General features: G+C 42.2%; 1 protein-coding gene across 1 annotated transcript in view; it reads right to left on the minus strand.

The window, feature by feature from the left end:
- si:dkey-61l1.4 (collagen alpha-1(I) chain) overlaps nt 1-25,543 on the minus strand; it is a 118,428-nt gene that overhangs the window by 50,559 nt on the left and 42,326 nt on the right. The window contains exons 6-24 of the mRNA XM_060907139.1: nt 22,213-22,779; nt 19,736-19,780; nt 17,721-17,840; nt 10,615-10,653; nt 10,464-10,517; nt 8,259-8,312; nt 7,994-8,101; nt 7,792-7,845; nt 7,645-7,698; nt 3,385-3,429; nt 2,224-2,277; nt 2,091-2,135; nt 1,898-1,951; nt 1,748-1,792; nt 1,588-1,641; nt 745-789; nt 547-600; nt 152-196; nt 23-76 (exon numbers count right to left, since the gene is read on the minus strand). Coding sequence (XP_060763122.1) covers nt 23-76; nt 152-196; nt 547-600; nt 745-789; nt 1,588-1,641; nt 1,748-1,792; nt 1,898-1,951; nt 2,091-2,135; nt 2,224-2,277; nt 3,385-3,429; nt 7,645-7,698; nt 7,792-7,845; nt 7,994-8,101; nt 8,259-8,312; nt 10,464-10,517; nt 10,615-10,653; nt 17,721-17,840; nt 19,736-19,780; nt 22,213-22,779 — 1,590 coding nt within the window. The remainder of the gene's footprint in view (nt 1-22; nt 77-151; nt 197-546; nt 601-744; nt 790-1,587; nt 1,642-1,747; nt 1,793-1,897; nt 1,952-2,090; nt 2,136-2,223; nt 2,278-3,384; nt 3,430-7,644; nt 7,699-7,791; nt 7,846-7,993; nt 8,102-8,258; nt 8,313-10,463; nt 10,518-10,614; nt 10,654-17,720; nt 17,841-19,735; nt 19,781-22,212; nt 22,780-25,543) is intronic.

The raw sequence follows: 25,543 nt of genomic DNA on the forward strand, positions 1-25,543 counted from the left end.
CTATTGAATAGAGGATCGTTACTCTTTCTCCTTCTGGTCCAGGATCACCTTTCTCTCCATCTGGACCTCTGCTGCCCTAGATAAGTCACACTGATTAAAAAAGACAGCAAAAATAGGAAATTCCCATCATACTGTGTCATACGTGTCTTACTGTGTTGCCTCGAAAGCCTTTTGGACCTGGATCTCCAATTGTGCCCTGTTCAAGAAGAAAATTGAGTAGTGAATTCATCCACTGGACCACAGAGCATCTGATATCTTTTCTACAGTTTTCTGAAACTTCAGAATCCTAAATGGTGCAATCTGATTGGCTATCTACACTTCTGTTTCCACGTGCTGGTTTCCAAATGGGGACATTTTTTTTTGACCACCACGACACAATGAGCTTTTCTTTCAGTTGATGGTGAATACATGAAATAATTCACAGATTATTGGAAATCTGTTGGTCATCGCAGCAAGGTGGCCATTTCTGATCTTGTGATACAAACCTTGAAGCTTCACTTGCAAAATTACTTTTGTACTTGTTCGTGATAAAACCCAACAACTCACCATTGGCCCTTCAACACCATGCAGTCCTCTGTTTCCCACTGGACCTTCCTGTCCCTAAACAGACAGATCACAGACAAAAAACTGGACATGTTCTGTATATTTAGATTATGATGCACATATTTCCAATGAGATATTTTAGACAATCTTTATTTTCATTTTATTAATAGGAGGCACATTAGAAATGGTATCTAAACTTACAACGTGACCTTTAAACCCACGAGGTCCATCATTTCCTGGTGGTCCCTGGTAGAAAATACAGGTGAGAACACTAATTATTACTTATAGTATTGTACTCATATACCATGTATAATGTGGGTTTTATATATGGGATTGTGTACAAAACAATTTTAATATTCAAATATAAGGGGGGGGCGGCGCGGTGGTGTAGTGGTTAGCGCTGTTGCCTCACAGCAAGAAGGTCCGGGTTCGAGCCCCCTGGCCGGCGAGGGCCTTTCTGTGCGGAGTTTGCATGTTCTCCCCGTGTCCGCGTGGGTTTCCTCCGGGTGCTCCGGTTTCCCCCACAGTCCAAAGACATGCAGGCTAGGTTAACTGGTGACTCTAAATTGACCGTAGGTGTGAATGTGAGTGTGAATGGTTGTGTGTCTATGTGTCAGCCCTGTGATGACCTGGCGACTTGTCCAGGGTGTACCCCGCCTTTCGCCCGTAGTCAGCTGGGATAGGCTCCAGCTTGCCTGCGACCCTGTAGAACAGGATAAAGCGGCTAGGGATAATGAGATGAAATATAAGGGGAAAAATATGCGTGCAACACTCATATCTCATCTGGACTGTGCCAGACATGCACAAGGGCCATGTCTCATTCACTTTGCTTAATGCACAAATTCCATGTCTCCTTAATTCGCACTGAGGTACAGAAGCCACGCCTCCTTCTCTGAGACCGACAGGTACAGAGGCCACACCCCTTCACTAAGACTGACAGGTACGGAGGCCACTCCCCTTCACTGAGACTGACAGGCACAGAGGCCACAGCCCTTTACTGAGACTGACAGGCACAGAGGCCACACCTTGTTCACTGCTGTTTACCTGGGGGCCTGGCAGACCAGGGAGGCCTCGGATTCCTTCTCTCCCAGCAGGACCCTGGAGGAAGCAGACAGACAGACAGGCAGGCAGGTGGACAGACAGACAGACAGATGAGACAGTATTTCAGCAAGAACTGGCATCAACAGAAATGACCAATACATACCTGAGGGCCTTTTCGACCCACTGGGCCTGCAGGTCCAAAATCTCCCTATAAGAACCAACAGCAATAAAATCCAGTCCATATATATCATACACTGACTGTAAATATAGAAATAAAACTTATTTTAACTTGTATATCTCTTTAAATACTCACTTCAGCACCTTTAACTCCCTGTGGCCCAACCATCCCTGTAGCCCCTGGAGCTCCCTGTGACCACACACACACACACACACACACACACACACACACACACACACACACACACACACACAAGATCATCTGGAATTTGTATCCTATAAAGCAGGTGGATTGGTGTGATTAATATTACTTTTTTAAACTAACTCACAATTGCCCCTGGAGGACCACGTTTCCCATCATGCCCAGGATCCCCCTGTGGAACAAATCACATTCTTGCTCATCATAACAATGTTAAATAAAAGAGAATATTCTTTCTACAGCAGTTTAAATGTATAGCACACCTCTGGCCCGGGTGGTCCAGGAAGCCCCTCAACTCCTCTGATACCGATCAGGCCCTAATGAGAGAAAGCAGAGACAGACACAGTAACTCATCAGTATCATACAGCATATAGCCAAAAGTATGTGGACACCTGACCATCACACCCATACATGGGCCTTCCCTAAACTTTGAAGCACACAATTGACCGCAATGTTTTTGCATGCTGTTTGCATTACAACTTCCCCTTTAATGGAATTAAGTGTCTTAAACCTGTTCCAGCATGACAATGCACCTGTACATTAAGTAAGATATGGTTTGCCACGGTTGGAGTGGAAGAACTCGAATGGCCTACATAGAGGCCTGACCTCAATCCCATTGAATACCTTTGGGATGAAATTGAATGCTGACTCTGTGTCAGGCCTTCTCGCCTAACATCAGCGCCTGATCTCACTAATGCATTTGCTGCTGAATGGGCACAAATCACTACAGCCACACACCAAAATCTAGTGGAAAGCCTTCCTAGAAGAGTGGAGGTTATTATAACAGCAGAGTGGGACTAAATTTAAAATGGGATGTTCAACAAGAAAGTATTTGGGCAGGTGTCCACATACATTTGGACAAAAATGTATATTTCATATGAGGATGGATGGCTGTTGGGTTGGGTTGGATGAATGAATGGCTGGCTGGCTGGATGGATGAATAAATGGAAGCATGGAGGGGTAGAGCAAAGGCCTTATGGATGAACGGATAATAGATGAATTAATGGTTGCATGGCTCGATGGATGGATGGATGGATGGATGGATAGGGGAGGAAGAGATGACTGTACTGTATAAATGAAAATGGATGGCAGGATGGATGGTTGAATGGATAGAAGGAAGGATGGATGCATGAATAAAAAATGGATGAAGAGATGAAAGGATGAATAGATGCACACATGGATAATTGGATGGATGAATGCTTGGTAGATGGATGGATGGAGAAATTGATGGATGACATTTGGAAAAATAAACTCATTGGGAGAACCAACAACCATCTGACTGGGGTTCCTCTGATATCAGTCCAGTATTTAAATTCATTTTAAGTAATTATTCATAAATACACAAATATTTTCCATTTGTAAAACTGCCTATATTACCTGATGAAATAAAACAATTATTGTACAATAATCTTAAGTTTACTTACTGGAGGACCAACCAAGCCTCTCGACCCAACTTCTCCTTTTGAACCCTGAGAGAGAACATGAATCACAAACACAAAGCCATGTTAAATCATGCAGATATAACATACATTTATAAAAGTATCAGTAGTCTCCTCTTAAAAAGTTAAAGGCTGTAATGATCTGCACTTTGATCCGTAATCTCTGTTCTCTAGAGCTCTATAGGGAATGTGCAGAGCTGGCACAAGGTGGCAGTAGGTACTGATTTTTGCCTAGAAGACTAACTGCCTGACTGACTGATCAGCACTGTTGAAACTCTGGACACCTGTACACTAGGTGGCAGTATACACAGCAAAATATTAATAAACTCAAGAGAAGAGCTGCAAGAAGCTCCACCAAGGACGTCAGAAAAACTAAAAGTGAAAAAATTACTACTCATCCAATCTACATAGAATGAGTCCTGCATCCATCATACCACCCCCATCACATGGTATGTTACATAAGTTCTCTCAGCTGGTTGCAAAAATCTGAAACGAAGGTGTATTTGGAAAAATGCTAGCTTAGGTTCTACATAAAAACATCTTAGGAACCATACAAAATGTTTGGTGAAATTGTTAGAATTTCCACTTGTAATGAATGAGGCTAAGGGGAAAGCATCCTCACTTCTTCTAGCCCAAACCCCAACACCTTCCAGGAAGCTGATTCCATTTGGTGGTCTTCATCTTTCTAACCTACCGTCTCTTGCTACATTACTTTGCCCAACTTTAGATTGAAGGCTATTCTTGATTAGCTTTACTCACAAACAACACAGAAACCAAATTCTGGAAAATAAATACAAATGCTGTTCTGAAGCCTCTTTAGGGAGGGGCCCCGCCATGGCAGAAGGCAGTTGAGGAGTAGGGGCCGAAACTGGCTGCCATGGTTCCTCCTGATGACTTCATTAAGCTGGATCCAGGATTGGAGCTGCTGGCTGGGGAGCACTGCGGAAGTGTTTTATTATTCCTGCTGAGGAAAATATGTTTTTCTAGAAGGGGGTGGAGTTGGGGTTAGTTCCACAGTTTTGGAATAATGTCTACGATGATCTAAGGAACTTCTTGGATGTCTAGTGGCACAAGTTTCAGGAACAATGATGATGCATTTGTTTTTAAACATTACTTCTCACATGTAACATTCTGTAAAGGAAATATTTTGTCTCAGTGTTTACCCGAGTTTCACCTGAACATTAAGAGTCAGTGGTGTTGCTAGTAAAATCACTAGCTAGCTACTCCAACAAGCAACATGCTAGTGCTGCTAATTTTAAAATTGAGTAACAATGATAAACACTGAATTCTTAACATGTACTCAACATACTTTAATTGAACCAGTTGTGTAGCTGCTTCTTGTCAGATGATTGGAAATAAAACAAACGTTGAAGATTGGACAAACATCACCTGGTCTTTGTTCAATGTTCAACTGTCCACTTTTGATGAATCTGTGCCTACTGTATCCTCAGATTCCTGTTCTTCATGGACGAGAGTGGAACCAGATGTGGTCTTCTGCTGTTGTAGCCCATTTCGCTCAGGTTTCAATGTGTTGTGTGTTCTGAGATGCTTTTCTGCTCACCATGGTTGTATAGAGTGGTTATTTGAGTTTCTGTAGCCTTCTTGTCAGATCAAACCAGTCTGCCCATTCTTCTATTCTTTCATCCAGCCTTTAAAATTCTTTTATCTCACCAACAAGCCGTTTCTCATCTGCAAAACCGCCGCTCATTGGATGTGTTTTGTTTTTCACACCATTTGATCTCAATTTTGCCATGTACCTTGTAGTGTAGTTAGCCAGATTTAACTAACTGCATTCTTTAAAATTAACTTGTCAAACATGGCTCAATAAGTATTATTTTAGTTAATGATGTCCAACATTTTGGATGTTCCACTCCAAAGAGGACTATGCATGGGTATGGGGCAACGTGTTGAAGCCAAACTTATCTCAGGTACACTGGGTGTGAATATGCTCTACATACTCGGCGTAATACGCCAACAATTATCTTCTATAATGCTACAAAATTAATCAATAGGATAGCAGAAACAATGCACATTAATTAAAATTGTCTTAATTTAGAAGAAGCCTTTATTTGTCACGTATACATTACAGCACAGTGAAAATCCCAGCTTGTTAGATAGTTGGAGCAGCGAGGGTTAAGAGCCTGCTGGTGCTAAAGAAGACAAGTAGACTTGCTTGAAATCCTTGAAAATGTTTTACCTCTCATCTGAAAGGCTTCTTCAGTTCTGTCTGACTAGTGGGGAGTTCTAGGTATTTATCCTCTAGTGGACCAAAAGCAACCCTAAGGAGAGTCGTTGAGGTCACATGGGTCATTGACGCTCTCAGACATCCTGTAGGTTGTTAGGGTCACTGGAGGAACTTAACGGTGTTAGCAGCCTAGAGGGTCATTAGGGTGATCTGTGGATTATTGGCTCTCTCTGCCATCATGTGAGTCATTGAAGTCAGCTGAGCCCATGTTTACATTAGACCATATCAGCGGATCATCAGATTAACGTTTTTAAAACGATTAGTGTGCACACAGTAACACCAATACACGATTTGCGTGCACACAGCAATACCAATACACGGATACACTCGGCTCCGCAGGCATCCTGTGCTCCAAATCACTCCGCCCTGAACAGCGAGTGCCCTCTGGAGGGTGCGCACTCCGGCCTTGCGCAGCTCACAGAGCACGCGAGTGAAGTGAACAAGCTGTGATTCGGGACTGAGCCGCTGTGTGTGTGATCCCAGCGCATATCACTTACCACTTGCAAGTGGAAGGATGGCAAGCCTAAAGACAATCATAACTACACAATGGGCAGTATTTGCATCAGTATTTGCAGTATTTTCATACTTTTATACTCTTTAATGAAAGGTGATACAAGGCGGAAGTCCGCGCCGTTTTTCAGCAGTCGCGTCACATAACCAACGCCAGCGAATCAGGAAGGTGGATGTCACAGTGACGTTGTCCAATGACGGCGCCAGCTAGAGCTCAGCACAGCGTATCCGCGTATTCCGAATGTTTACACAGCACCGGAGCTGACACGATCTGAATTGAATACGTGGACGCTGGCGGATTCCCGTTTCCCGGCGTTTCCAGGTGGTTTAATGTAAACGGACAGTGCATCCGCGAAGAAAACGAGACAGATACGGTCTAATGTAAACGTAGCCTGAGTCTTGGTGTGGATGTGTATTCAGTTTTCTGGGAAGTGTGCCAAGGATTGCACTGTAGGTGGTTGATTTATGCCTCTTTTCCACCAAAGCAGTTCCAGGGCTGATTCGGGGCCAGTGCTTAGTTTGGAACCGGGTTTTCTGTTTCCACTGACAAAGAACTAGCTCTGGGGCCAGAAAAAACGGTTCCAGGCTAGCACCAACTCTCTGCTGGGCCAGAGGAAAGAACCGCTTACGTCAGTGGGGGGGGCGGAGTTGTTAAGATCAACAACAATAACAAGACCGCGAAAGATCGCCATTTTTAAGCGACGAGAAGCAGCAGCTGTCCAAATGCGAAGTCATCCATTATTATTATTGTTGTTGCTGCTGCTGCTGCTTCTTCCGTGTTGTTTTTGCGTCGATATTTGCGCCAAGGTTTATGCAAACGTAGCGACGTAACTGACGTATACAGCGACGTAATGACGTATACAACGACGTAACTGACGTATACAGCGACGTAATGATGTGTCTTCCCTTAGCACCGCGAGCTATGGAAAAGCAAACTGGTTCTCAGCTGGCTCGCAAGTTGAATGAGTTGTGAACCAGCACCGGCCCCGAACCAGCCCTCGAACTGATTTGGTGGAAAAGGGGTAACGGTGGTGTCTCAGACCACCTCCTCTGTTCAGCAATGGTCATTCCAGGTTGACAAAGATGGCTTCTTTTACTCCTCTAAAGGCCTTGCTCAAGGGCCCAACAGTGGCAACTTGGCGGTACTGGGGCTAGAACCCCTGACCTTCAGATCAGTAACCATTGAGCCACCACTGCCAAGTCTTTTCCCTGACTGGGAATTTATGTATAGAATGCAGTTTGTAGCTACACACTAGCATATTGTTTGAGCATAGATTACACCAGTGGCCTATAATGACTGCCAGTTCTCTTGTTTTTATCAGTAAAATGCCAAAATTCCATCAACGTCTATGATCCTGTCAGATTTAATCAGAAGGGAATCTCAGATCTGATATAACTGTCATTTGCATTAAAAATATTTTGTATTTTATAAAATTAAACTTGCATTCTGTTGTTTTATAAATGCCTACAGTAGTGTGCCATTGTCTCACCTTTAATCCCGTCTCTCCTCTGTCCCCCCTGGGCCCTGGAGCTCCTGGGAAGCCCTAAAGTTCACACAAAAGAAGGCATGTCACAAACGAAATTTGGCAAGAGAACACAACATGCAATATAATACAGTAGTATATGTGAACATGTACCATCTCTCCTTTATCTCCAAGGGGCGCTGATTCTCCTTTATACCCCCGAAGCCCCTTATATCAGAATCAGACAGGAAACATGTAACTGGAATGATTCAGTATTCAGATTGGGTTTAGCAGTTTAATATGAAACTACACTACAGGTAGTTATATTCTGGTCTATGTGCTTTTATAGGAATGGTATGAGTTTGATTCCCCTCACCTGCAGACCACATATTCCTGGAAGACCTGGTTCTCCATCCCGCCCACTCTCTCCATCTCTTCCTGAAGTCCCTGCCCGGCCACGCACACCCTTTGGCCCCAAGTCGCCCTGTCAGAAAGAGGCGGAGCAAAAAAAAAAAGACACGGAAATAGAATATCGCCATTATTATGCATAAATACAAGCTGGATTAACCCTTTTAAAAAATTGTGATCGATACAAATCAGGTGATGGATGAATATGGAGGTGAGAGAATGCGATTGGTTACCATATCCCCTTGTCGACCCGGAGGTCCCCTCTCTCCTGGCTCTCCTGGCATCCCCTTCAAGACAGGTTGATGCAGATGCAGAACAATTAATTCAATTCAATTTTATTTGTACAGTGCTTTTACTAATAGAACATTCCCATAAAGGAGTGTTAGAGAAATCTGGATGTATACTTGGATCCCTAATGAACAAGCCAGAATAGACAGTTGCAAGGAGAAACTCTTGGATACAACATGAGAGAGAAATCAGACTCAAAAGGGAACCCATCCTCTTCTGGGTGACACCAGGTTAAAATGTGAACCTCTAGTGTGAAGTTGTGCTTCAGGTGTTAAGATGGCAACACAGAGGATGTAGTGAGAGGAAGTGGGTTAAACCAGGGGTTCTCAACCTTTTCTACTTTGAAGCCCGCGTATTCACACTTGTAACAAGTCGAGGTCCATTAAAAAGGATCCCCAATTATTTTGGCTCATCTATTCTATTATAATCTAATAATGTATTGTAAAGTGTATTAATGGGATGCAACATCACTCCCTGTTACAGACAGGAGCCCAGGAATTAAGGGATTAATGATCCAAAGGTGGAGTCTGGTCCATTAACACAAGAACTTATTCCTATGTTTGTGTCCCACAAACAAACAAGTTATTAAAACCAAGAAGTACACTCAAAAGAAGTGGATATAGAAACCACTCAATGGGATAGATCCTTACACATTAACAAAGAAGGATTTTTCTCATGAGTTGGAAAATTATCCATCCGTTGAGTTCCCCGACGACTCAAACTACCTGGTGCTGCAGACGTCATTCTACACAGACATACAGATGAAAACCTGGAAGAGCATGGAGGCATGCAACTTTTTATATGTGGCTGGGCATCTGTATCTGCGCATGCTAGTTGCGCTCAAATCAGTATCAAGTGTTTCCCATAACGACCGGGTCCCAAGCGCGCACAACATGCTCTGTGAGCAAGCGCAGCCACTTGAGCTGCGCTAGACTCAAGTCAGCGAAAGCGTGACAGTCAAGTGTTTGCGTGCTGTGTGACCACAACTTTTAGCTCACCAAGCATCGGTGCCAAAATGCCTCATTTTCATCGATAAGTCATTGCAAAGCATCAGGAGCTGGAGTGTGACCGTAAGTTAATGAGGTGGATGTGACGTCGGATGCAACCCAGCAATTATATCCTACTATGGCCCTGTCCACACGGCAACGGATTCAGGTGAATCTGATAAAATTGTTTATCGTTTCGGCCTGGCGTCCACACGGCACCGGCGTTTTGGGTGCTCCAAAACGAAATCTTTTGAGAACGGGTTCCAGAGTGGAAAAATCTGGCAACGGCGCCGTTGCGAAGTCATCTGGATGAGTAGAACGGATTTGTTTACGATGACGTCACAACCACATGACTGTCAGTGCTTCACGCCGGGTAGAAGTGTAACGAACTCGATGCGAGTTGTCAACAAATCCTATAACTTGGTTCATGAAACGCGCTTACAAAATATTTTCACTACTTTCCAAAAACAAAAACAATCCCGCCAGCAAAAATAGGGGGAAAAAAAGGAGCGATCTCACCTCTTCAGATGTTGGTTTAAGTCCGACAATACATTCCTCAAAAAGGGCGTAGAAGAACAAAGTAATCCATCAACGTGTAGCATTCAATTTATTCCGGACCATTAAAGAATTCTGGAGGATATCAGAATGTTAGCGTACCGGCTTCCATCTACCCCCATTCATTCCTCTTTCCGCGTCTTTCGTTTTACGCTACTGATTAATAATCAAAACTTTATGTGGCTGATGCTACAGAAGAAGGGGTTTATGCGCATGCGTCTACTTCTATTGTTCTGGTGTCTCCGATGGGACCGTCTTACAGCGCCCTTAGAGGTGTGGCATGTGTATTGCATCATTTTCAGCAAGCATTGCGTTGCCATATGGACCTGATATTTTATTGATCCATTGCCCATGTGGACGCGATGTTTAAAAAAAAAAAAATCTCGTTGCCGTTGTCATGTGGATGTAGCCTCTGAGGAAAATTAGTTTCAACTTGGAAAAAAAAAAATTGCGGCCCACTAGAGGGTGCTTCGCGGCCCATTAGTGGTTGAGAAACACTGGGTTAAACCATGTTACAAACAGCCTTCGAATGCAGTTGTCTCAGTGCAGGTTATTTGCACGATCAACACACTTTATTAATGGTGTGGTTCATGGTGTGTGCGCACTCACAGGTGGTCCTGGACTTCCCATTTCCCCCACTGGTCCAGGAGGCCCGATCTCTCTCTACAGAGGATGATTATTTACATTTTAAAAAAAGCACACAATGACTGACTTCCCAAAAGAGAAATAAATGAAGGACTCAGTGCTTATGGTTACTTACAGGCCATCTTGACATCAGCAAATGGTAATATGAAGTTCTCTGCAAAACAGACAAAACCCATGTAACAAAGTGTTTTGGAGTAAAGTATGGTTTTAAGATCTTGTTAAATTCACATGGTGCGCACCGGATGTTCTTGTCACACTAAGGTATCTCAGCCGTACCACCATCTGTGATTAAATCTCAAGTGTACAAGAACCCCACACCAGACTAAATATCAGACAGAAGACAGTGAGGGCACATCCACTGAGACACACACAGTCCACACAGAGACACATTAAACATGTTAAACCACCCAGGCTGCCTCTGCTCTCTACAACGTTTGTTTTGGCTCGGGTTAAGCTCGACCTGGTGAAGGTGAGCTTCAGACCTGCCAGGAGGGCTGAACCCTGCTGTTAGCTCACTCAGAGGGGCTGAGAGATGATCTACATGTCTGTCAAAATCTTTCTGCGTTGCAACACTGTGGCCTTTCAGAAAGAGAAATCTGGGTAAACTCCACACTCTGGACTCCAGGCTTGTGGGTGGACTACGCTCCAATGACAAATCAGCTTTAACTGCTAATAGCAGAGCATTCAGTGCACAGATCTGCCGCAATAGCAGTGGACTATGGCCGTGTTAAGGCTACACACGTGCACAAAAGGACATGAGATGCCAGAAACAGATCCCAGACAATAAAACAACTGTGGATGTACAGTAATCCCTCACAAATCTGAATCTAAACTCATCTCATCTCATTATCTCTAGCCGCTTTATCCTTCTACAGGGTCGCAGGCAAGCTGGAGCCTATCCCAGCTGACTATGGGCGAAAGGCGGGGTACACCCTGGACAAGTCGCCAGGTCATCACAGGGCTGACACATAGACACCAGACAACCATTTACACTCACACCTACGGTCAATTTAGAGTCACCAGTTAACCTAACCTGCATGTCTTTGGACTGTGGGGGAAACCGGAGCACCCGGAGGAAACCCACGCGGACATGGGGAGAACATGCAAACTCCACACAGAAAGGCCCTCGCCGGCCACGGGGCTCGAACCCAGGACCTTCTTGCTGTGAGGCGACAGCGCTAACCACTACACCACCATGCCGCCCTGAATCTAAACTGCACAGGCTTTTTATAATGCATTTTTTGAAGGCTGCATGATATGAAGATGCCTTCATGCAGGAAAGAAGCAATACACAGGCATTTACACACATCATCTTTGCCAAAAGCATGTTTGAAAACAACAAGCGGACGTCTCATTACCATAACAATCCTGACTTTTGATATTTTCTATATAACTGCACGAATATACAGTACTTCAAATTTGCCCCAATGCTGCATACTGAAGCCTTTAAAATTCTTAAGTAATCAACTCTTCATATAAATAATCAAATCAAATTCGACCAGTGGGAAAAGAAAGATACAAAAGTGAGTGTAGAGAAAAACAAAAATGTCACGTGCTATTCATGCGAGCACAAATCCTGTTCATCACTATAAACCTTTTTTCCACATAACTGCTTAATGGTTGGGGCGGCACGGTGGTGTAGTGGTTAGCACTGTCACCTCACAGCAAGAAGGTCCGGGTTCGAGCCCAGCAGCCACCGAGGGCCTTTCTGTGTGGAGTTTGCATGTTCTCCCCGTGTCCGTGTGGGTTTCCTCTGAGTGCTCTGGTTTCCCCCACAGTCCAAAGACATGCAGGTTAGGTTAACTGGTGACTCTAAATTGACCGTAGGTGTGAATGTGAGTGTGAATGGTTGCCTGTGTCTATGTGTCAGCCCTGTGATGACCTGGCGACTTGTCCAGGGTGTACCCCGCCTTTCGCCCGTAGTCAGCTGGGATAGGCTCCAGCTTGCCTGTGACCCTGTAGAACAGGATAAAGCGGCTACAGATAATGAGATGAGATGAGACTACTCCGTCGTGCTGGTATTTACGTCATTACTGTCACACAATTAAAATGTGCCGGATCAGTCGGCTGGTGGGTTTTAAAATAATAAATACATGCATGTATTTTTGTGATAAATACAGGCAGGGTGTCCCCAAAAAATTTACCCACTCAATGCATTTATTGTAAATTAAAGAGTGAGTACATTTTTAGGACACCCTGTACATATTATACTGAGCGTATTTCCCACATTAATAAATACAAAGTACTTTTTATCTGCTGCATCTTTCAGTTCTTTTAAATCAAGGCTGAATACTTTCTTCTTTCCTGCTGTCTTTTATTAAATCAAATTTGAGACTTTTGATTTCTTTCAGTGCGACCACAATGCATGATGGGATATACTGCTTGGTTAGTGGCCATCGGTTGTACACTGCTTTTCGTGATGCATTGTGGGATACTTTGAGTGTACTATATAGGGTGTGATAATGCTCACTATACATTCAGACAGCACTACAAAATGGCGTCCTCACTATATAGTGCCCTATATAGTGAGTAGGGAGTGACTTCGGACACAGGGCATGATATCTCATCTCATCTCATCTCATCTCATCATCTCTAGCCGCTTTATCCTGTTCTACAGGGTCGCAGGCAAGCTGGAGCCTATCCCAGATGACTACGGGCGAAAGGCGGGATACACCCTGGACAAGTCGCCAGGTCATCACAGGGCTGACACATAGACACAGACAACCATTCACACTCACGGTCAATTTAGAGCCACCAGTTAACCTAACCTGCATGTCTTTGGACTGTGGGGGAAACCGGAGCACCTGGAGGAAACCCACGCGGACACGGGGAGAACATGCAAACTCCGCACAGAAAGGCCCTCGCCGGCCACGGGGCTCGAACCCGGACCTTCTTGCTGTGAGGCAGCAGCGCTAACCACTACACCACTGTGCCGCCCGGCATGAAATCTAATCCTTAAAATATAATATAATATAATATATGACCAAAACTTTGTGGACACCAGCCTATCAAAATGATATTCGGGTCTTCCCAAAACTTTTGCCACAAAGATGGACACACACAATTGGCTAGAATGCCTTTGTATGCTATAGATTTTCTTTCAGTGAAACTCAGAGACCAAACCTGTTCTAGGCATTATAATGTCTCTGTGCACAAAGTGAGGTCTATGAAGACATGCTTTGCCAAAGGTGGAATGGAAAAACTCAAGTGTCCTGCATGGAACCCTGACCTCAACCCCACTGAACACCTTTGGGATGAACTGGAACACTGACTGCACCCCAGACCTCCTCACCCAACATCAATACCTGACCTCACGAATGCTCTTGTGGCTGAATGAACACAAATCCCCACAACCACACTCCAAAATGTAGTGGAAAAATCTACTTTTCCAGAAGAGCAGAGGGTATTATAACAGTATATTAATATTCTTAATGCATCGTTTTGTTTTGGGATGTCCAATGATCAGGTGTTCACATGCTTTTGGCCAACTAGTGTATTTCAAAATTCAGATTATTTTTTGCATGAAAGTGTAAATACAGTTATTATCTAATGCATGAAACACCTTTTTAAAAGAGTCATCCATTAAAGGTTATGGAAAATATACATTTTAACTTCACTCAGCAAGGTTACCTAAATATATTCACCCCTCTGAGATAATGAAATATGTGGAATATTTCTCACAAGTCACATGCTTGACAGGAAGTTGCATCATCCAAAATTCCTGAAGATCATCTCATCTCATCTCATTATCTCTAGCCGCTTTATCCTTCTACAGGGTCGCAGGCAAGCTGGAGCCTATCCCAGCTGACTACGGGCGAAAGGCGGGGTACACCCTGGACAAGTCGCCAGGTCATCACAGGGCTGACACATAGACACAGACAACCATTCACACTCACATTCACACCTACGGTCAATTTAGAGTCACCAGTTAACCTAACCTGCATGTCTTTGGACTGTGGGGGAAACCGGAGCACCCGGAGGAAACCCACGCGGACACGGGGAGAACATGCAAACTCCACACAGAAAGGCCCTCGCCGGCCCCGGGGCTCGAACCCAGGACCTTCTTGCTGTGAGGCGACAGCGCTAACCACTACACCACCGTGCCGCCCTTAAGTGAATCAATTAACTTTAAAAAGTGAAATTAATCTTCTTTATGCAAATCTTTGAATGTCCTTGATGTCCTTAAATCTTATTTATTTAACAGCAAAATGCAGCCATTGTGATCAGGGACCTTATAATATTTGAGAGATTTTTGCCGAAGATGTTTTAACATTTTTTGAATGACTAAATGCATGAGTTCTTAGTCAATGTTACATCAAAAACTTAGGCGATTTTTTTTTCTTGACCTGGGTTAAAAAATTTAACCTAGTTCATAATTTCCAACCGAGGTAAAGTTTTGGCTTATCTAAGATTCTTAGAAGGGATTTTCCATCACTTCTTTTGTCTCTCTTTCTTCCAGCTGCTTCCTCTCTATCTACCCCTACCTAGTATTTCCACTTGTGTCTGTCTGTCTACCTAATCAGCGTTTTAACAACATATCTTTTTTCATACTTAACCAGGATTCAAACTCAAAACCTTTTGATTTTTAACCCAACACTTTAACCACTAGACCACAACAATGGAAAGAATGATCTATATTTTTAATTTATTAATGAGTCCAGTCTTATTCCATCATCCATCCATTTTGGCATATCACTACAGTAATGTGGCCACTCTGACCTCAGCCATCAAAGTGTGGAGGGAACATTACACTAGTGGTTTCCCATTGACTTCTACTGGATTATTACAGAGGTTTTCTCCTCTCAACCATTTACACTCACACCTATGGACAATTTTAGAGCCACCAATTAGCCTAACCTGCATGTCTTTGGACTGTGGGAGAAACCCCATGCAGACAACATGCAAACTCCACACAGAAACGCCCCCATCAGCCTCTAGGCTCAAACCCAGAACCTTCTTGCTGTGAGGCAACAGTGCTAACCAGTACACCACCATGCCGCTATTCCATCATCAAGTACAACCCCAATTCCAAAAAAAGTTGGGACACTGTGTAAACTGTAAATAAAAACAAAAATGTGATAATTTGCAAATCAGGGAAACCCTATATTTCTTTGAAAATAGTACAAAGACAGCAGATCACATGTTGAAACTGAGAAATTTTATTGTTTTTTGAAAAATATGTGCTCATTTTGAATTTGATGTCAGCAACACGTTTCAAAAAAGTTGGAACAAGGGTATGTCTACCACTGTGTTGCATCACCTCTACTTTTAACAACACTCTGTAAACGTTTGGGGACTGAGGAGAGCAACTGTTGTAGTTTTGAAAGAGAAATGTTGTCCCATTTTTGCACGATGCACAATTTCAGTTGCTCGACAGTTCGGGTCTCCTTTGTTATATTTTGAGCTTCATAATGCACCAAATGTTTTAAATGGGAGACAGGGCTGGATTGCAGGCAGGCCAGTTTAGCACCCGGACTCTTTTACTACAGAACCATGCAGTTTTAATATGTGCAGAAAGCAGTTTGGCATTGTCTTGCTGAAAGAAGGAAGGCCTTCCCTGAAAAATATTTTGTCTGGATGGCAGCATGTTGCTCTGAAACATGTATCATTCAGCATTCATGATGCCTTCCAAGATGTGCAAGCTACCCAATGTCACGTACATTAATGCACCCTCATACCATCACAGACGCTCGCTTTTGAACTGTGCACTGATAAGCCGGATGGTCCCTCTCCTTTTTGGCCTGGAGGACGTGATGTCCAAGATTTCTAAAAAGAATTTCAGATTTCGATTCGTCAGACCTTGGGACAATTTTCCACTTCACCTCAGTCCATCGTAAAAGAGCTCGGGCCCAGAGAAGGTAGCTGTGTTTCTGGATATTGTTTATATCTAGTTTTAACTTGCATTTGTGGATGCAGAAATTAACTGTTTTCACAGACGATGGTTTTCTGAAGTGTTCCTGAGCCCATCCAGTGATTTCCACTACAGACACGTGTCTGCTTTTAATGCAGTGTCGCCTGAGGGCCTGAAGATCACAGGCATTCATTGTCAGTTTTCAGCCTTGTCTCTTGCATACAGAGATTTCTCCAGATTCTCTGAATCTTTTAATGATATTATGTACCATAGATGATGTGATCCCCAAATTCTTTGCAATTTTACATTGAGGAACGTTATTCTTAAATTGTTGTACTGTTTGCCCAAGCAGTCTTTTACAGAGCGGTGAACCCCTCCCCATCTTTACTTCTGAGAGACTCCGCCTCTCTGGGATGCTCTTTTTATACCCAATCATTTTACTGACCTGTTGCCAATTAACCAAATTACTTTTTTTTTAGCATTACACAACTTTTTTAGTCTTTTGTTGTCCCTGTCCCAAGTTTTCTGAAACGTGTTGCTGACATCAAATTCAAAATGAGCATATATTTTTCAAAAAACAATAAAATCTTTCAGTTTCAACATTTGATATGTTGTCTTTGTACTATTTTCAATGCAATATAAGGTTTTCATAAGTTTGCAAATTATTGCATTCTGATTTTACTGATGTTTTACAGTGTCCCAACTTTTTTGGAATTGGGGTTGTAGTTTAAAATACAAAGTTTTCCCAAACCCTAAACCCAACCCTAGATATAGTAAGTCTCCCTAATACAAGTAGCATATTATGAACTGGGTTAAAAATTCTAACCTAGATTGAAAAATTCCACCTGACCTACAATTCTGACCTGTAACATCAACACTGAAAATGAGAAAAGGAAAAAAAAAAGTTTTCTTCTATAGCATTTTTAAGAGTTACAAGACACCACAATCATGGAATCAACCACCATCATAAGCTGATTAATGGATGATTGGTGAAATTCTTTTGTTAGTCCTTTCCCACTGAGCTCCTGCTCCACCAAGAACCAACCAGATCTGACACAAGATAAACACAATCCCAAAGCTGCACAACCGTTTCCAATTACAGGCATCTATCTGGAAGTCAGACTTGTGGTCTGGGCAAAAGTTCGAATTTTACAGTCAGAAATAGAGCCTAGCAGGGATCCAGCCATGACTCGGTCACTCTGTCATAGTGTGCACAGGGCAGTGTCTTTATAGCTAAAGTGGGACTGGGACTTTTTGGAGTTGGTGTCACTGTCTTACACTGGATTTGGCTTGCAGCCATCGTTCTCCAACGCTATAACGTTTCACAGGTTACGGAGAGACAATGAGAGAATGAAAGAATGGTGGCATACCATGAATGCAGCCCATTCCTCCCGAGTATTGCGCCATAAGTAGAGCGTAGGTAATCCCGCCGGTCCTGGAGGACCTGGGTTACCCCTTGGACCATCTTTCCCTCTTTGTCCTCGAGATCCCTTTGGAAATGTAACAGTGGCGATCCATAAATCACTGCATTTATTCATCATTAATATGTATTAAATGTTAACAATAACAAACAATTCAATGCTTTCAAAATGATTTATTAAAAATCTGTGTATATATATTGGGTCTGAATTCACTAAATTCTTCAAAGAATTCACACAGTAGACAATTCAGTGCTTGATTATGTGAAAATTCATGCTGGAGAAATTCAGGGTGTGTAATTCCAAGACAAACATGTGGGATTCTCAGAGAGAGCAAACAAGACTGTATGTAATTGGACTCAGTCTCCGAGGTCAACAGTTTCATGCTGCTGAATTTCAACAGGCATGTTTTCTACTGCTTATTTTAAATACAGAATTTTCAGACTTGGATGTAAAGAGGTGAATTTAGACCCAACACAAACAATAAAACACTTGGTGGCATGCTACTACAGGAAAATAATGAATGTGACAGTGGTGTTTCTACCCTGAAGTTTATTTTTATTGTCCTGAAGCATTGTATTCCTCTTATGGCCCATTCTATAATTGCAGGTACATTTCAAGTGTTGACTCTGTCAGCCATCGTCAACTCTGTTATCATCAAACTGGGCAACCCATTAACAGAACTGGTGATAACAGAGTTGACATTTTCCACCATTTTGTGTCTTAACTCCACGTGCTAACCTTAAACTAGCTACCACACGGCATTTATAAAAACAGAATTTTATGGATTTTGATCATATTATTGTTTTTGGGTTTTTTTTTTTAAATGACTGACATTCGCTTCAATATCACAATAACAGATTCGACGAATAATTAATCTACTGTTGGTGTATCGTCAACATTTTGTTAAAATTAATGAGAGAAGGAACATAACATACGTCACTGCCTTTCTGAAGTTTCCCGCCAGAGGAAGTGATGTCACTCGGTGCAGGTGTCATGCGTATTATTAAAAGTCTTTGTGGATTTTATATGGTTTTATAACAGAGTTGACAAGAACATTGGGACGGATAAAAAAATTAATTTTTTTATGACTGAAATTTCACATAATAGAGAAAATAGACTTTTTATGCAATTGATTTCATAACAGTTAATAGAATAACCCCCCCCCCCCCCAAAAAAAACAGATTTTAGACTGAATCACTTCATATTTATTCAAGTTGAATGTATAAATCAGTAGTCAAAGACAGCCAATAATGTGGGGGGAGGGGTGGGAGTCATTTAGTGAATGTTTTATGGATAAATTGGGTCTAAAATATACATCAAGCATTGCTATTGGTGAAAGTGTGTCATAATTTGCATTATTGCTCAAAACTGATTCAATAAAGATTTCTTTTGTGGAAAATAACAAAAGGTTTATCTCGAAGATGCGAAATGTACCCCGAATTCTAGAATGACCCGTATACCACAGCAATTTATACTGATTAATGATTTATTAATTAAAGTATCACACTTTTTATCCATTTATAGCTACATTTATTATTGTGGAATGTGTATAAACATTCCCTCTTTGTTTCCACTTCAATACAGAATGTGAAAAGTCCTCTTCCTTGTCTGAAAACTTAAGTGTTGACACTTGAGACTCCTGTCGTAAATGTTAGTTAAAAAGGTTAAACTTAATGAACTGCACAAATGCATTAATATAAGCCTGTGATTGGCAGATGCACTATTGTCAGAGCGGTTATTATAGAGAATGAATCAACACCTGAACAATCAGATTGAGACTTTAACATCACTGTGGTGGAAATACAATGATCTAAGATTCACAGTAACGTGTCAGTAATGTACAATTATACGTCGAGATTTTAGATTCACAGTAATGTGTCAGTAATGTACAATTATACATCGAGATTTTAGAGTCACGCTTTGTTTCATGTATACAATTTCACCTCATAGACGTTCCTTCTCACCTTGTCCCCCTTAAATCCAATGTATCCCCTGGTCCCGGCACAACCCTAAAACAAAGACATAAATGATGTGCATTAACCTGCTACACAGTTCTACAAGAGAGTTTTTTTCCCCCTGATGGTTAAAAGTTCTAGCTTTCTCACGGGATACTTTTCTGAAAGGGAAACCTGTGTTATAGGATTCCACATAAACACTTTATGGGTTTTCCAAAGGGACAAACAACAACCTTTATTGGTGCAAGTGTAGCAAAGCAAGAGATCAGTCACCTTATCCTGCCTTGGACCCAGGTCTACAGGGTGCCAAACCTGCATCCTGACCACAACACCAAAGAGCCAGGCTCGCTGGGATGGCAGTCCCAAAAGCACATACTCAACTGTAGTGATGGGCACTCCATCACACTGCCCTCCCCTTTGGGAGGTGCACCCATGCATTTCACACACATAATTCTTATTATCCCCCCCCCAGCCATACTTCTCCCATACCAGGGTGTCCCATACACTCATGCGTCACCCATCTCTGGGGTCCCTCACACAGGGGCCACCTATCCTGGGGGTCCCTCATGCAGCTCACACCTCTGATGGCTTCCTGGCAAGCCATCCCACTTCTGACACCATCTGTAGCAAAGCAAGAGATCGGTCACCTTATCCTGCCTTGAACCCAGGTCTACAGGGTACCAAACCTGCACCCTGACCACAACACCAAAGAGCCAGGCTCATTAGTATGACAGTCAGAGCACATACTCCGCTGTAGTGACGGGCACGCCGTCACAGCAAGATTGAACCTTTTGTTCTAAAAGTCTATGAACTCAAATGAAAACCAAAGCTAAATAAGGTAAATTCACCAAAAGTCACATATAAAACACCAGAAAATCACTATTCTTATTACACAATCTCAGAAATGAGCATTAGTAATGTTTTTAGAGCTATAAACCTTTCAAAAAAAGTTTCTCTATTTTTGGACTAGAGGCAAGATAAGATGAGTCACATATTTAAGGAATACTCTAAGGTCTGTAATTTGCTAAATGGCAAATGTAATCACCTATGGTTGTATTTTTTGGCTAGTGCCCCAGCACTGGCGCTGAATGTCTTTCCCCATTTAAAATATTAAGAAAAAAACAACTAAGGTTGAAAAAACACCCACTGGAGTCTAAAATAATAATGAAGATAAAAAAAAGGGCTTGAACGAGTCAAAGCATGTTGAATCAAGTCAAAACATGCCAGGCTACACGCTTTCCTTTTGGGAAAACCTATGTGGAACTGACAAGAGAAAGTTTTTTTTTTTCTTATCAGAGAGGGTTGCAAGTAGAAAGTCTTTAGCATGCTAGGACGCCTTAGCTAGCCAACAGATTCTTGAAAAATCCGTAAGAGAATAGGGATTAAACATGACCATAATTACCTTCTGTATGAAATATGATGACAAATGAAGGACGTTCTATTTAGTTCATTTTCTACCTGATTTGAATGATTGTGTGGTTCACTGACAGACAGGCAATATCGGGAATTATTATACGTACAGGACACTTTTTCGATGGAATAAAAATATGTATTCCATTCCCTTCTAGCGGGTTCCATTCATTTGGTTCGATAGCATGCAGTATTATCATATTGCTTATCCTACGTGTATTACGTCACTGTGCCCAATGGAGAATGAGCGTTGAATATGGTTAATGATATTGCATAGTTGTCAAGACAACATGACGTCACACGTCGGAGCTGATGTGAATATCCAATGAGAGAGTTTTCTGCTGCGCATGCGCAGAAACATTTCTTTGTTCCCCGGGAAAGAGAAAGATGCACTGAACACCCAAAAGGCTACCAAAACTTCATTAGATATTCTTCATGCATATTTACAAGAGAAAAACATACCAACGGACATCGAAAAACTGGAAAAGAGACACGTCGGAGACGTAAAACTTCTGCACTAGCGACCAACTATGACAATTTGTAAACAAACATGGCAGAAAGGTTTACTTCATGAAATATTGAAGATTTTGAGAGAATTTTGAAAGAGAAAAACGCGTTGAACACCCTAAAGGAATGGTGTATGTATGTATGTATGTATGTATGTATGTATGTATGTATAATAATAATATTGGCTGTCTTTTTTTGTGGTCTATCAGATATAGTATATTCCAATCAGCTAGCCTGATACTGAACTCGTCTTTGGCTCATTCAATATCACGCTAGCTGAATGGAAAATATCTGATATGCCACTCAACACCAGCCAATATTATTTAAGGATATTAGCTGAATATATATTCCACATAGAGATAATTGTTTTAACCTGGCTGTACTGTACAGAACAGCTAAAGCTGTAACTCTACACAGTAATATTTTTAACTCAATCTTTTACCTATAGCTAGCAGAGGAGTCCCCCTTGAGCTTTATAACAAAAGTACCACAAAACATGAGCAATAACAGTATGGTTCTTTCCATTTATCATCAACTCTGTGCAAGTTTGATGCTATAGTATGACTCACTCTTTTCCCTGGATGCCCAGCAGGTCCTGAAGGTCCTCTCAACAATCGATACTTCTTGCCATCAGATCCTGTGATCAGGTCCCCATGTTTAGGTGAACGCCTTGTCATGCTTTGGTGTGTCAATCTCTCATGATGGGTCTTAAGTTTTTCCTGGCCTTTCTGGCTGTTGAAGTCTGTGGAGCCTTGGCCCTGAGTGACAGATCCAGAAGTGATGTATGTCCCTGAAGGTAACAGGTCCTCTTCTGCCAGGTTTAGGTCAAGGAACTGTGGATGTACATGGTTCTTATTTACGTGTCTAGTATCAATCGAGGAATCCAGGTCGACAATGTCCTCTGAGTGGTTTGAAGGAGCTACATCCACCCGATCTGTTTGTCGTTTTTGCGAGTGTGAATCTTCCATTGTGGATTTAGCAGTGGTGGACTGAGCCTGGTTCTCAGTGTATGATGTGACATGAGGGGATTTCTGCCTTTTGGATTCCTCCAGCACTTGGAAACCATTGGCTGGCTTGAAGTCACCCCTTTGGGAAGTAGGATACAGCTCATCAGTAGGACTGAAATTAAGAGGATCCTGTAAATAAACACAAAAGGTTATCAAATCCCACTCTGCACCATGTTCCTCTCAAGCCTCGAGCATGGCTTGACTTGACCCACCATCCATCAAGGTACTCGGAAGAATCTTCTCTGTACTGGTACCCAGGTGGTGAAATGAACTTCACTCTCAGAAATAAAGATACCGTACTGTCACTGAGTTGGTACATTTAAAGGTTGGCACTGTACATCTTTTGTATCTTGAATATGTATCTATTACTTGGGTAGGTATATGTGGTGTACCATTAATTCGCTGATAGAGTAGAACCTTAAAGTTACATCAGGGACCCATTGGGGAAGCCATGACCTAATGGTTAGAGAAGCAGCTTTAAGCTCAAAAGGTTGCCGGTTTGATTCCCTGGACCAGAAGGAGTGGCTGAAGTACCCTTGAGCAAGACATCTAACTCTAACTACCTGTGATGTAATTAAAGAAAATGCAATCTTGGAAATGGATGTCCTTTATGGTACTATTCCAACAACAAGGAAATGCACTTGATATCTTTATTTCTGATACTGCAGAGGAAGTTCATTCCAATGCGTACAGCTACCAGAACAGCTCAGTCACTGAATCCTCTCCAACATAGTTTGGAGATTGTTGACATTCTTAGACACTGGTCTATTTGTCCTAGAATGAGGATATTTTAATGGAGACTACAAAGCACTTCTGTAAGTCCTTCTGGATAAGCGCATCGATTAAAATATCATCACTGTAAACGTAAAGAAAAACCTACAGTATATTAGCGATGCTATGAGATGCAGGCAAATCTACTCAGTAAAAGTCATGACAATTTTATTGGTCTATAGTTTGTAAAAAGTTTTTAAATGTAGTCTAATGGTTGCATAGGAAATCAAGTGACTTGTATAAAACTACTTTTGTAGTATTGTATCACAAAAAAATGGAAAGTATAATGCATGGTAACCATTTAAACAAATGCTATAAAATTATTGTTTATCAACTAAAAATGTTTAGCTTTCAAATGATCTGGCCTGAGTTTCCCAAAAGCATCGTAGCACAAAGATCATTGTTAAATGGTAGAGCAAGCAGCACAATGAATGCTCTCTCTCTCTCTCTCTCTCTCTCTCTCTCTCTCCTAGTTAAGATGCTCTTAGCGTTAAGAAACTTTTGGGAAACCCACCCCAGTAGTGTCCCTTTTATTAGCCATAATAACTCTTTGATAGTTAGTGAGCTGGATCCTAGCTACAAGGTGGAATGATGCATCTTAATCTCTTGCTAGCAGGTTAGGGTTGTGGTGCAGTCATATTTTTGTAACCAAACCAGAAGTTATAATTGATTTTCCCTTCATTCGAGTGTGTTTTTTTTGAAGGATACTTAGCATTAGCGGCGGCACGGTGGTGTAGTGGTTAGCGCTGTTGCCTCACAATAAGAAGGTCCGGGTTCGAGCCCCGTGGCCAGCGAGGGCCTTTCTTTGCGGAGTTTGCATGTTCTCCCCGTGTCTGCGTGGGTTTCCTCCGGGTGCTCCGGTTTCCCCCACAGTCCAAAGACATGCAGGTTAGGTTAACTGGTGACTCTAAATTGACTGTAGGTGTGAATGAGAGTGTGAATGGTTGTCTGTGTCTATGTGTCAGCCCTGTGATGACCTGGCGACTTGTCCAGGGTGTACCCCGCCTTTCGCCCGTAGTCAGCTGGGATAGGCTCCAGCTTGCCTGCGACCCTGTAGAAGGATAAAGCGGCTAGAGATAATGAGATGAGACTTAGCATTAGCACTTACTGTTATCCACCCAAACTTTACTTTTAATAGATGAAGTGGCACTGTTGAGCTTGTGTACCATTACAACAATTTTAAATTAGAAAGACATATGGTTTTTCGTTTAAGTCAACTGGCTACTGCCAATCGGTGTGAATGTGAGCGTGAATGGCTGTCTGTGTTAGCCCTGTGATAGACTGTCTAGGGTGTACCCTGCTTCTCGCCCAGTGTTAGCTGGGATTAGCTCCAGCTCCCCCGCAACCTTCTGTAGATAAGCGGTATAGAAAATGCATGGAAATGGATGGATGTTCACCCACTATTGGCAATTCAATATGGAAAAATTAAGCAAATGTTGGATCAAATCCCTCAAACTTTATATTTAAGGACTTTGTTTTCCACTCTCAGATGCTACGAAGACTCTAAATGATGCTTTATTGAAGATGAATGCACTTGTTTTGTGAAGATCTTACTGTAAGATTGTAAGTTGCTATATTTCTAGATTTGTCGTACAGTTGATATTTGATATAGTATCAACTGTAAGGCAATGGCCTAACTGGTCTGATTGAGATCAGTTTTTTTCCCAATACAATAAAGTCACAAACATTCCTCAGTTTATTGATAACTATTTCTTACTTGGATTTTCAAATTCTAGAGTATTTAAACCACATTTGATTCTTAGTGTTGAAGTTAAAAATGTTAATATAGGTCGTTCAAGCATTTGACTGGCAGTGTACGTTTTCACGTATTAATTACCAACCCAGGACATGACAACTTTTTGGTGGATGTTAAGAAAAAAAATAGCCTCAATGAGGCTGTAGCTCATACCGGCCACTGCTGTTGTGTGAGAGTTTGAAATCTGCTCAATCCTGTGGGTGGAGTAGCAATTTTTGTGAAATTGAATATGACCCCTAGCCCTGTGATGACCTGGCGACTTGTCCAGAGTGTACTCCGCCTTTTGCCCGTAGTCAGCTGGGATAGGCTCCAGCTTGCCTGCGACCCTGTAGAACAGGATAAAGCGGCTAGAGATAATGAGATGAG

This window comes from Neoarius graeffei, chromosome 24, assembly GCF_027579695.1.
Source record: "Neoarius graeffei isolate fNeoGra1 chromosome 24, fNeoGra1.pri, whole genome shotgun sequence".
Classification (NCBI taxonomy): domain Eukaryota; kingdom Metazoa; phylum Chordata; class Actinopteri; order Siluriformes; family Ariidae; genus Neoarius; species Neoarius graeffei.